Here is a 13,132-nt window from a genome sequence, read left to right as displayed (position 1 = left end):
TGCCTATGTGAACATGAAGGTCATTTTTCATTTTCACTTTTTATCATAGCTAAGCACAAGAACTCTGTCTCTGCTTTGGTATGCAGGTTTCAGCAAGTTCTCTTAATGAGATATAAGGGAGACCTTTCCATAGCAGAAAATGTGGATTTGTACATAAATCAGGATCACATATAACTATGTAGACCTATACTGTACACATATACACTGGTTTTATTTGTCTGACCTTTTTTTTATTTACAGGGGAACCAAACATAGGAGTTTGTATGTTAAATTCTGGAGACAAGCAGTTCTATGTAAAGGTGAGGTGTTTTTCTTTGTTTGGCTGTATTGTAAGTATTATAGGTAGCAATTTATAGGCTTTTGACAAGATGGTTCATCTCCCCAGGACATGCAGGTGCTATCAAAAGTGGAGGCCAGCCTGGAATTTAATCAGATTCTTCTGAGACCAGAGGCAAAAAACTTCACTGAAGTGGCTACACTTGCTTGCAAAGGTAAACACTCTTCTCTATTCACATAACATCTTATAAGGGCATTTGACCCAAATGTCCTGGGATTTTTTATCAACAGCAGTTCTGTTTCATATCACAGGTTCGTCGCCAGGCCACGGAGGGAAATGCAGGAATCATATCAGTTTAAACATTCTGGGGAACCAGACAACCTACAGCTTCCCTGGACTACATATCACACACAGGTAATGTTGAGACATTTTGCCATGTCACACTCAATTTGTTCTAAGAAACCATTAGAATCAAAGCTTAAAGGGATAGTTTGGGTGTTTTGGAGTGGGGTTGTATGAGGTACTTATCCATAGTCAGTGTATTACTTACAGTAGATGACGAATGGCACGCCCCCAGTTTGGAGAAACAGACAGGAGTAACAACACAGGAGCAAAGCATTGTATTGCTGTGGACGGGGCCGGCAACAAAACGTATTTTAGACATCTAAAAGAAAGGCCCACTGAATCAGTTTAACTGTACGCTACATTTAGAATATTTTCGCCTGTTTACGTTGTCGTCAGACAGATATACAGTCTATGTTTCTAACGGAGAATTGAAGCCGTTGTATCCATCCAGGCTCTCGTCCATTGAAAAAAACCCCAGTAATTTTACCTTGCAGAACACAGAGGTTGCTGGTCTACTGCTGCTTCGATCGGTTAGTTTGTTTGTGTTATTGTGGTGAGTTTGGATTCACCAAAGTCACACAATAACACAAAGCGGTAGACCAACAACTCCTGTGTTCTGCAAGGTAAAATCACTTTTATTTCCTCAATGGAGTCTGGTGGCTTTGAAGAGAGCATAGATGGATACAACGGCTTCGGTTCCCCGTCGGAAAGGGCGGTCTGATGGCATGATAAAGCGCCTTACGTCCCTTACCTTTGTCTGAGGTGTGACAGGTGTCCATATAGTGATGAAGATAAGTCCATTACAGAAATTATTAAAATGCTTAAATGCTCACAAAGTGCCATTAACTTGTGATACTGAATAACTTTTTTACGTTATCAAATTTTCATCTTTCAATACTTGGGGTTAGATTGAGTATACAAGCAAATCATCAGCATTTACATACATCTGTAATACTGGAAATGGATCATAAGTATACAAATACTGAATAACTATTGGTATGGTATTATGAATATTATAGTGTAATTTTGCTTCTTCTTTTTGCAGAAGGACTATGGGGGATTTGTTCAGCCTGTTCCAGGTGAAACAAGGAGAAGCAGACCAGGTGGATCTGTGGCTGACAAACTCCCTCCTCCTGCCCGTCACTGTGATGAATGTCAGCCTCTCACAGAAGCTTAAGGGAGTAATGAAGGTACGCACCACTGCCTCGAATAATGATAGGAAGCAGATCTGATTAGATGATGATAAAATGATTATCATTAAATGTTCTCTTACTTTATGCCAAGTACATTCTGACACATTATACATAACCCTGTTTAAATAAGGATCAGGATTTGACACTAAAATCTCTGCTGCCCCCCGTCTGTCAGGTGATGAACTTCAGCGCTCCACTGACGGTTCCCCAGGGCTGCTGGCGTATCCTGTCCCTCCAGCTGCTCACCAGGGCTCTGCCCGCCAACCAGGTGTTCACCTTGAGTCTGGACACCAGCCTGGGCACAGCTCTGCACATTCCCCTTTACTTCCACTCTTCTCCTATCAAGGTAAAATACCAGCCTTAGTGGCTACAGTAGTCAATAGGGTTGTGGATCAGTATACAGGATCAGATGTGGTAAGAGATGATGTGTCTGTCAGCAGGGGGACGTGGTGTTTGAGGCGGAGCAGGAGTGTGGACGACCTTGCCCTCTCAGATTGTCTGACACAGGTGAGACATGACGCCTCATAAGCTCTTGTGTGAGAAAAAAAAGTCATGATGTGAGTGTTCATTTATTCATTTTTGATTGTCTGTAATTTCCCATCAGGTCTTTCAGAGTGGCAGCGTTCCCTCCTCCCTGACTTTTCCCCCTCGTCTTGGGCCATAGACGGCAAACTGGCTGCTGAGCTCTGCTCTCGATGGCAGAGTCACAAAGACAAACTGTCTTGCAGGTCAGCCTTATGATTTATTATTATAATTTGTCGTCTTTCAATGGAATCGTATCGTGATGAAATCATATATTGAGATATCGTGATAGACAGTTACGTCGTCTAAATTGATAATAACAAGCACATACTAACTAAAATTTCTCAGAAAATCATTTGAAGATTACGGTTTTGTTTTTACATCACACTTCTTTCACAATGTTCATTTTGAACAGATACAAAATGATCATTAATCGAAATGAACTATGGACAATCATACGATTAATCACAATGAAATAATTTAATCATTTGATAACTCTGATTTATTAATTTTTTTTCTTTATGTTTTCACTTGAAACTGATGTTCATTTTCCACTAAGTTTCTGAATTAAATGAGAAAATACTCACTTTAATTCACACAGGAGTATACAAATATAGGTTTTACAGTGTGGTTATTTCATATAGACTATTTATTAATTGAACTACCAGAAAACATGCTATATTGTGATATATATATCGGGATAGAAGATTTTGGCCATATCGCCCTACTTTTGCAACACACAGCTATTTTTCATGCCATTGTGTGTCTTGTAATCCATCATTACACACTATTAATCATGTAAATCCTTTTGTCTTCTCAGGTGGCCCAGACTCCCTGTAGAGACGTCCTTTCCTCTGGACTTTGGTGCTACTCCCGTCAATGAGAGCAACGTGGGCAAAATTTAATGACTCCTCACTAAAAATGCTGTATATATATATTTTGAAAGCTGGATTTACAATTAGTGATATTTGTCTCATGCAAAATTAAAACATTTGTTTTAATTTGTTTCAGGTGAAGACGTTCATGCTGAAGAATCCTTCTGCTTCAGTGGTTTCTGTAGAGATCCGCATCCTCTCCCTGTATCCGGCCCCTCTGGAGGCTCTGGACCTCCTAACCAAATGGTATGCTGTTAACAGTACATGTTGGATATTGCACAGAATTATTCAACTACAGTTGTTTTGTGCCTCGGCTGTTCTACGTCACACATTCCTCGAGATGATTTGTCAACCTGTTTTCTCTGTTTTGATTGGCAGGTTTAATATCAGCCCCCTTTCCGTCAACATCAGCACCACAGAGTTTTCTCTGTTGGCATCTCCTCCCAAGGTAAATCTTGAGAACGCTCCTGTGAAATAAAGTTGTGGCACCGTTTAATCTTTTCGTATTTACTCATTGATTTTTTTTGTCATGTAATACTAGCTTTGTTGGCATGGACAACAATCTCATTTATTGTTGTAGTTCAGTCTTACTTAGGTTGCTTTGTTTGTGTGCAGGCGGGTGAGAGTGTGGAGGACATAACCGGGAAGGGTGTCCTGCGTCTGCTGCTGCAGCCCTATGAGGCCAGAGAAGTTGCTGTGGTCTTCACTCCCTCTGAACACAAACCCACCACCACCATTCTCATCATCAGGTACTGATTCATAGTAGAGTTTGTTCATGTTCAGGTTTCGTAATGGCATAAAGGATTTTTGAACCGTGGAAGAGATGTTTCACAATAGTGGAGCATTTCATAGACCTTCAGGCCTTCCTCCAAAGCCTCTCCCCCAAAATGATTATTATGAATGTAAACGTATCACAATAAACTTAAACAACGAACATGGTTATTGTTAGTACTCAGCTTGTGGAAGACTCGTTACGGGCAGAGTGAGCGCAGGCAGGTATCGAATTGGTATTTACAATCGTGGAATTTCACTGGTATTGGTACTGACTACTAAATGTCTGGTTCTCGTGATATCCCTATAAGTAACACTGCTCATTTTGTTACTGAAACATGTTTTTATCAGGCATGTTCAGTGCAATGTTCTGTGAAACATGGTCTTCATCTTTTTAACCATGTTTCAGGAACAACCTGACGGTGTTTGACATGATGACGGTGCAAGGCCACGGGGCCAAAGAGCTGCTAAGAGTCGGAGGCAAACTGCCCGGCCCAGGAGCCTCTCTGCGCTTCAACGTCCCTCAGTCAACTCTAATGGAGTGTCGTGATGGTGAGATTAATGTTTAAACTTCATGACTGTTGAGCAATAAAGTTTATTGGTACATATTCACTTCTAACAGAAAGATAAGGCAATCGGACAAACAAAAGTCTAACGCTACTGCTTGTCACTCCTAGGCCTGCGCACCAACAAGCCGCTTTTCGCCATCAGAAAGAGTTTCAAGGTGGAGAATGCAGGAGAGCTTCCTCTGACCGTCATGTCAATGAATATTAATGGATACAAGTGTCAGGGATTTGGCTTCGAGGTGTTGCAGTGTCACCCCTTCAGCCTGGACCACAACACCTCCTCTGAGCTCACCATTGCGTAAGTGAAATTTTAGCCAATCATGTAACTTCATCATTGCTGCATATTAGAGTTAAAGTGGATACAGATTTGTATCTGTGACTGTATGTTGCTTTTATATATTATTCAGCCACAGGCAGCGCCCACACTTGTCTAGTAATTTTTCTTTTACGTGTTTGTGCGATAATAATTATACGGTACCTCCCTCTTCCATTGTATCTTATTGTAATGTCTCTTTCTATGTCTCTCACTGTTACTACCTGTCTGTGTCCTCAGCTTCACCCCAGACTTCACCTCATCCTGGGTGATCCGGGACCTCACCCTGGTGACATCACGCGGCACCTCCTTCCCTTTCACACTCAACGTGACGCTGCCTCACCACATGTTGCCTCTCTGCGCTCAGGTGGTTCCTGGCCCCAGCTGGGAGGAAACGTTCTGGATGGTCACCCTCATCTTCACATGGTCAGTACCTTTTTCATGTAATTGTTAGATCATTGATCGTCCCTTCCACAAGACATGTAGAAATAATCTGTGTTTAATAATATTTGGGTCAGTTTGTTTTTCCACAAAAATATCAGTGAGCAACTGAAAAGAGGATTTCAGAGACTTTAAATATGCAAATATGAAGATGCCACGGGTCTTAAGTTACACCTAGAGCTGTAACTTAAGAACCATTATTTTCATTGTCAATTAATCTGTTGATTATTTTCTTGATTAATCGATTACTTGTTTGGTCTATAAAATGTCAGAAAAAATGTTGATCAGTGTTTCGCAAAGCCCAAAATGACGTCCTCAAATGTCTTGTTTTGTCCACAACTCAAAGATAGTCAGTTTACTGTCATAGAAGAATAAAGAAACCAGAAAATATTCACATTTAAGAATCAGACATTTCTTTTTTCTTAAAAAATACATGATTAATTGTTGCAGCTCTAGTTACACCTACCCGTATTTTAGAGCTGCAACAACGATTTCTTTACCCCTCTATGACAGTAAACTGAATATCTTTGAGTTGTGGACAAAACAAGACATTTGAGCACGTCATTTTGGGCTTTGCGAAACACTGATATCAATTTTCCCCATTTCCCCAAACAACTAATTGATTAATTGAGAAAATAATCTACATATTAATCAACAATGAAAATAATTGTTAGTTGCAGCTCTGCTCTATTTGTCAAACTACTCTTCATTTTGAACATGATAGATAGCTAACACAATAAAAAAAACACAACCACACATACCACAAATATCAGTTAAAAAGTAGTGTGTTTAATGGAGAGGCCCAGAGAAGAAAAGATCCCAGTGATGGTCATTTACTGATCAGAGTTGGACATTTTTATTGGAGAAAGATTATTCTAATATTAGTTGAGCTATTCACAGTAATAAGTCGTTATTTGTTCTAGTTTTTGTGTGTTTATAGGAGGTGTAACACATTGTCTGTTGTAACTGTTTGTGTTTCAGCTTCTCCCTCTTTGGTGTGTGTCTGATGGCCTTCCATCAAGCCCAGTATATCCTGACTGAGTTCTCCACTCCCAGCATCAGGAGCAACCACAACTCTGTCCTGTCCCGAGACAACGGCCCCGTCAACAATATCGCACCAAATGGAGTAAAGTATGTCCAATGTTTTTCAGTAGTTTGTGTGCACAGTGTAGAGACCCTATATTCTCATGTTTTTGTGTCAAACTGACTAGTAGGGATGACAATCTCTGAAATTGGTCCAGTATTGAGGGAGAACGCTGCAGACGGCAGCTCTTCACAGGCTGTAATATGGTGCTATTGGAACACGCTGGTACCGTCATTTACGTCCACTAAACGTGCTTGTTTTTGCCACAACAGGCTCTGATTGTTATTATAAGTGTCTGACATTATGGAAAGAGTCTCGCTCAAGGGGAAGTCTTGTTCTGAAATCTGGCAAGGTGACGTGTTGCCGGAAGACACCGGTGGAATAGTGGAATACATCCATGGAGGAAACGCAGTTTGTTGTGTTGGAGTACAGAAAGAGTAGCTTAATGTTATCTAAACGATTTTCAACGTCATGGCTGAATGATTAGATGATTTCCACAATGTGGATGAGGTCTTTGAATTCGATGGCCGCCCGTATTTATGTGAGCCAGAGTATACGGATATTCAGATTTCACAACGAGACTTCTCCTTGAGCGGGACTTTGACACAATAACAAACAGACCGGATCAAGAGAAAGGTCAGGAAAAACGTTTTATTTCTCTGTAGGGTCCTTTCCATAATGTTGTCAGACACTTATAATAACAATCTGAGCCTGTCAGTGGCAAAATCAAGCACTTTTAGTGAACATAATGTTACATTGAAGCTGCTCACTTGCCCTCGCAGGTCATTTCGCAGCTGCTGGTTACAGCCTTCTCCCTCAATACTGGATCAATTTCAAAAAATGTTGTCCCCATTAGTCACTTGGACACAAACATTTGGGAAAATAAGGTCCAGAAGTTACTATTTAACTATTTGCATAAAGACAAATATTACAAGTGGATTAAAATACTTAAAAATGTCATTTTTGTGTCTTGTTTGTGCAGTAAAGCAAAGGGCAGTTGTAAGAGCTATGTGGACACCTGTCACACCTCAGACAAAGGTAAGGGGCGTGGCTCTCCAGCCTTGGCCAACAGCCCCGCCCCGCGTCCTCAGCCATCCTCAAAGAGAGTTCCCTTAACCACCACGGCCCAACCACAAAAGAAACACAAGGTTTCACTCTATTACACCAAATACAAGTCCAGCTCGCCCACAGCAGCGCCTGATGCTGTGACGATGGATGAAGAACATGAAGACCTGACCCAAGATCCTCCCCTGACCCCAGACTCCGATACCTGCAACAACAATGAACCAGCTTTCATCAACGAGCTGGATAAAAAGACCTCCGCACACTTTAAAGACCACAGCACTATAGAAGAGAGAGTGCCAGCAGCAGTTATGTTTCCCATGGAAATGCCTGCTGGTTTCCCAGATAATGTCACAGTGGGTCCAGGACCTAGACCCGGCCTGTTAGTGTGCAGTCCTGTAGAGAAGAGCTGCACTCAGCACTACGCAGAGAAGATCGACTCTGAGAAAAGGGACAGTTCTGAAATGGAGGTAAGTGTAAGGACTGTTACTATGCCTGTATTCAGTTAAGCTAATAATCATAATGGCTTCTCATTAAAAAAACAACCATCATTACTTTATTTTCTTCTGTCTGCAGCTGAGAGAAGATGGCAAAGGCCAGAAAAAGAAAGCACAGAGCACAGAGACTGGCACTGCATCAGGAAATAATAAGGGAAAGAGGAGTCGCAGGAAGACAGAAAATGTCTCCAGGTAGACCTCACTTTACATATATTTTCATCTATGAATTAATTTGCATTTATTCTGATATTCAAGAGTAAAATATTTATGATTCTGGTCTTTGTTTGTAATTTTTAAAAAGTGAGCAAAGAACATCAAACAGCAGTGAAACTAAATATGACAAACAGTATAATTAAGTACCAAACGGTATGATAAGATCTGTTTCTGTCTGTTTACTGCCCTAGTGCTCCTGAGCACAACGTGGTAGTTATACCAGAAAGGGAGAAAGAACCTGATTGGAATACAGGGGACCGTAATGTCAGTGGACCCCGCAACAGGAACCGTTGCTGCAACGGCTCCAAGTCAGAAGTACCAAAGCCTGGACTGAGTGTTGAGAGCCCCCTCAAGCAGAACGGTGGGCATGCTCCTGACCTATCACACACTTCTCCTTAGCTCTACTAATACCTGAACCCTTGATTTTAATCTAACTGGCCTTTTTAATGTCCGGCAGGTGTGTGTCCTGCTCGAACTCGACGTAAGTGTGCCACAGAGCGCCGTGGTGGTGGAGTTTGTGAGTCGGGCTCGGACTCCGGCAGCTCGTCGGGCAGCGTGAGGGCCAGCAGAGGGAGCTGGGGTAGCTGGAGCAGCGCCAGCAGCATGGAGGGAGACAAGGACCCCAATGCCCGAACACACGCCTGCACTACCTCAACTAGAAAAAGTAAGGAACGCCTGTGCACTACCTCAACTAGAAAAAGTAAACACTCTTGCGTTACCTTGTCTAGAAAACGTAAGGGACATTTGTGCACTACCTCATCTAGGAAAACCAGAACTATTCATATACTATAAAGGTCAATAACTTTCCCACAACAAAGTGCATAATCATTAGGGAAAACAGACTGTCGCTGTAATTTCATCACAGATGAGATGGATCAATTAGATTATTTTGACATTTGTACAAACTGATTTTTGTCTTGTTTGGTTTTTACAGGGGACTCCATGCAGTACGGCGTCTACCCAGTAGAGAGAGACTGCTACCAGACCATGAACACAAACTACAAGGCTCTCAGGTACCTCAGCAAACACACACACATACATACACACACACACACACACACACACACACACACACACACACACACACACTCAACCGATGACTCTGATGATAGTATGAGCCTACACATTAACATGCTCTTACTTTAGCATTTGTTAGCGAATGTCAGCGAAAGATAAATACTAGTTTAACTGTGTGTGTGAATGTGGACAAAATGTAGTTTAAAAAAGTCACCAAGCACTGTATTAAATAAAACTTAGGTAAATAAAATATATTTAATGAACTAAAAACTCTTAAAATATGTTAATTCAAAAATATTCAGTCATGTTGCACAGGAATGTTTATTTTATCTACTCTATTAGTGTTTCTATTTCCACAAAATAATGTCACTTTGAAGACTCGATTAGATTTTAACCCCATAAAACCCACCTGCCCGCCAGCGGGTTAGATGATGATCAACAATGTTTTGAATGATGCTAAAAGGTTTTAGAGTCATCAAAATGCCTCGGTGTGTGAGTAAAAGCAATTGGCACATACTGCATTTTGTTGACTATAAAACCTTTTACCATCATTCAAAAACATTGTTGATCGTGAACTAACTCACCAGCAGGCCGGTGGGTTTTTAGGGGTTAAGAGTAAAATCTGATGTTTCTATTTATCCACTTTGCGCCATGACAAGACCACTGAAGAAAAGTTTCAGATTCTAATTAGTATTGTTTGAAGACAACTTATGGAAAATATACAATTGTGTTTTTATCTGTTCCCTGTTTGTCTTTTCTCTGTTTAGCATGAACAGTTTGTACCGCAAAGACATGTGCCAAAGCCCAGATCCCACAGCGTCCAGCTTTGCCCCGAGTTTTGCTGCTGTTGCTGCAGGAGTAGACCGAAACATGGGTAAAGACATTCATAGTAAATACATACTTTGTTTTTTTAAAGGAAAGGCAAAGTCTAAAATAAACACCTGTCTATGTCTTCAACATGTGTGTTTTGTGCATTACATCTGATTTCTAATGTTAAGTTGTCGTGTGCTCCCTCAGACCTGACAAGTCAGTATGTACCTGAAGAGACGTGGTCCGCTCCATCTATCCCCCTCACCACTGAGTTCAGATACAACACCACCGAAGCTCTGCCCTACATACCTCAGCCAGCAACCACCGCGTCGTACAATGGGTAAGTGTTTGAATGCAGATCTGTTAAAACTCTACAAATAACTATTTTATATTAACAATGAATCAAATGATGACCTGTAATGTGAAAGGGGTCATTTTTAAGGACAAATTAATCACCGAACTGCTGACAGACAATGTTAGAAGAGTTGGTGGAGACTGAAACCGAGCTAATTAGAGAGTGAATATTGGACAGAAACATGACTCCAAATGAATGCTAGTGATGATGCATCTGCTGGATGTGAAAGAAGGAAGTAGTTTGCTAACGTTAGCTCGCAACGTTATGTTAGACTCTGTAATTGTCAGCTTTTCGTGGGGCTTTAAAGAAGCCTAAGTCTGAGTGTCCACATGGCGTTTTTTTTTTCTGAGAAAAAAAGAATTGTTGCTCCTTTTTGTGATAAAATTATATATAAGAAAGTAAAATAAGTTTCTAATGTTAATCTCCTAAATCAAAATGACTGCTTCTGTTTTAAAAGTGTGTACTCAGCTAAAAACTGTTATTATTAACTATTATTACTTTTATGCCATGTCAGCCGTCTGTCGAAACAGCCTCTCTAAGTACTAAATATAACTATAAGGAAGTTACTGTATATCTGTCCTGGCATGGTAACTGATACTGGTTTACAGTTTGAATAATCCCCAGTGCTGCAGTAATGTGTCTTTGTGTTGCAGTTTTATCTGTCCCTGTTAAAACCGTTGGATCAAATGTTTCCTTGTTTCCTGCAGGTTTACTTGGAGTAGTGCCAACAGCCAATGCAACAGTCCCTACACCTACTGCGAGGAAAGCACCTACATAGGTACAAACTCATGACATGCAGTTTCCTTACACCAGTTATATATTCCTATCACACTCTACTGTATTTAAATTTGAAGCTATAAAATTAAAACTGTTAAAGCATTGACTCTGCTTCCTCTATCTGCAAGTTCAGCATTTGTTTGTTCTAATCATCTCGTAGGTAATGGGACATTTCCGAGTGGTTTTCCCGGTCACGAGGCCCAGAATGCACACAGCAATCAGACCAGCTGGAGTGAGGAGCAGACTCAGGAATCACCCTCAGCCTGGGACACAGCAGCCTGCGTGGGCAGCAAGGTGAGGAGACACAAATGGTGTAAACGGGACCAAGTGATCTGGCTGCTATTATTCAGTTTACTCAGAAATAATAACCATAAGTGTTTGTGGTATAGAGACTGCACACTCAACCCGCGAAAATATAAGCTTTTCTCTTGTTCACATGTTCAGTTTACTATCATGTGACACAGACAATCTTCAAATCCTCACATTTGAGAAGCTGAAACCAGCACACGTTTGCCATTTTTGCTTAAAAAAATGAGACAGCGTGTTGTGAACAGCTGTTCTACTACCAGCAAGGCCATCAATATCAACATTTTTATTTTTATTGTAAATAAACCACAAGAAAAGAAGTTTATTTCCCCGAGCGATGCACAGTTGCACTTGAATATAGATGTACAGGATGTGGTTAAAGTTGTGCATTGAACGTTTTCTTTTTACTTAAGTACATACTGCAGCTGCCCTCACAAAGTACGCTCTGGTGCATGCAGTATGCACACAATAGGGACACTTTGTCATAACATTGCGCCTTGAACTTTGACCCTCTTGCTCATATCCGCCACACTCCATAGCGCAAAATTTGAAGTAAAAAGAAAAAGTATGTGATATGGAACGCATAATGTATTAATTAACGTTATACACACGAGTCGCAAAGATATGCAATGTTAGTAGCCTACTTATACTTGAATAAACTGTCTTTCATTGAGGCTTCTGTCAATTCGCTGTCAGTGAGCTGTGAGTGAGCTGTCAGCGGCTGTCATCTGTCTATGCTCTCGCTCTCTTGTTTATTTTATAGATGCGTCACTAGTGACGTATCTTCCTCTGCGCGGAGGATTGTGGGTTAGAAAAGCATGCTGACTTGCATACTGCAAAATACATCCTGGTATTTTTGGTATATTGCATTTGACATACTATGTATTGGGACATACTAAATCTTTTTCTGGCATACTAAATAGTATTGTAGTATGGGTATTGGAACACACAGTAAATCTTTATCTACCTTGGGGCAGCAGTAGCTCAGTTCATGTGGAGTGTGGACTGGAAGCTGGAGAGGTGCCTGTTCGCCTCCTGGGCACTGCCGATGTGCCCCTGAGCAAGGCACCGAACCCCCAAACTGCTCCACAAGCTGTATAGTAGCTGCCTACTGCTCCTAATGCTAAGATGGGTTAAATGCAGACTAAGTTTCACTGTGTGCTGTTCTGTTTAGTTGTGTGACAATAACAGTTGATTTACATTTTTACACTTTTAAAAAGGTACACTGGTGCTACTATAATACTTTAAACATTGGGGGGAAACTATGAGGAATTACAGCTGCTTACAGAACTGATTATACTGATTACAATGTAACCGCAGTCCCACGTGCATTGACACAGTAGCACTTTTGTTGATGCATTACAAGAGTTGTACTGAACTGCACACACGTCAGACACTTGAGTGTAACATGAACCAGGCCAATGAGAGAGCAGGTTGCTGCCTGAAACCTGTGATTAGATCCTTATTATCCTGCTACCTCGCCACTGAAAGTCCCCAAGCACCGAGCACCTGTAATGCAGGCGTTAACACCCAGATATAATGTGAAACTGGGTGTTTGTTTCTGTGGTTGTGCCATTTTGAACAGCAGTACGTACTGTACGCACCCTCAAAGAGACGCTAAAGTGGCCGCTCTGTTGTGACTCATATAGAGCATTTAGAGGAAGTACTTTCATCGCTCTGCTCTCCGTGTCAGTGCAGAAATGAGGAA

General features: G+C 41.1%; 1 protein-coding gene across 2 annotated transcripts in view; it reads left to right on the top strand.

Moving 5' to 3' along the window:
• Nucleotides 1-13,132, top strand: part of tmem131l (transmembrane 131 like) — a 41,970-nt gene that overhangs the window by 27,144 nt on the left and 1,694 nt on the right. The window contains exons 10-33 of one of the 2 annotated variants that reach the window (XM_037764730.1): nt 241-299; nt 386-491; nt 589-691; nt 1,668-1,812; nt 1,991-2,161; nt 2,256-2,322; nt 2,420-2,543; nt 3,158-3,227; nt 3,349-3,458; nt 3,591-3,660; nt 3,828-3,961; nt 4,393-4,535; nt 4,661-4,847; nt 5,103-5,288; nt 6,285-6,434; nt 7,370-7,919; nt 8,026-8,138; nt 8,351-8,520; nt 8,617-8,823; nt 9,094-9,172; nt 9,944-10,050; nt 10,194-10,326; nt 11,049-11,119; nt 11,279-11,412. In XM_037764730.1, coding sequence (XP_037620658.1) covers nt 241-299; nt 386-491; nt 589-691; nt 1,668-1,812; nt 1,991-2,161; nt 2,256-2,322; nt 2,420-2,543; nt 3,158-3,227; nt 3,349-3,458; nt 3,591-3,660; nt 3,828-3,961; nt 4,393-4,535; nt 4,661-4,847; nt 5,103-5,288; nt 6,285-6,434; nt 7,370-7,919; nt 8,026-8,138; nt 8,351-8,520; nt 8,617-8,823; nt 9,094-9,172; nt 9,944-10,050; nt 10,194-10,326; nt 11,049-11,119; nt 11,279-11,412 — 3,389 coding nt within the window. Of the gene's footprint in view, nt 1-240; nt 300-385; nt 492-588; nt 692-1,667; nt 1,813-1,990; nt 2,162-2,252; nt 2,323-2,419; nt 2,544-3,157; nt 3,228-3,348; nt 3,459-3,590; nt 3,661-3,827; nt 3,962-4,392; nt 4,536-4,660; nt 4,848-5,102; nt 5,289-6,284; nt 6,435-7,369; nt 7,920-8,025; nt 8,139-8,350; nt 8,521-8,616; nt 8,824-9,093; nt 9,173-9,943; nt 10,051-10,193; nt 10,327-11,048; nt 11,120-11,278; nt 11,413-13,132 lie in introns of both variants that reach the window. The other variant, XM_037764728.1, reaches the window with a different exon arrangement.

The sequence above is a fragment of the Sebastes umbrosus genome, chromosome 3, assembly GCF_015220745.1.
Source record: "Sebastes umbrosus isolate fSebUmb1 chromosome 3, fSebUmb1.pri, whole genome shotgun sequence".
In the NCBI taxonomy this organism is placed as follows: Eukaryota; Metazoa; Chordata; class Actinopteri; order Perciformes; family Sebastidae; genus Sebastes; species Sebastes umbrosus.
The sequence above is the reverse complement of the archived record's forward strand: the minus strand, read 5'-3'. Positions and strand labels throughout refer to the sequence as shown.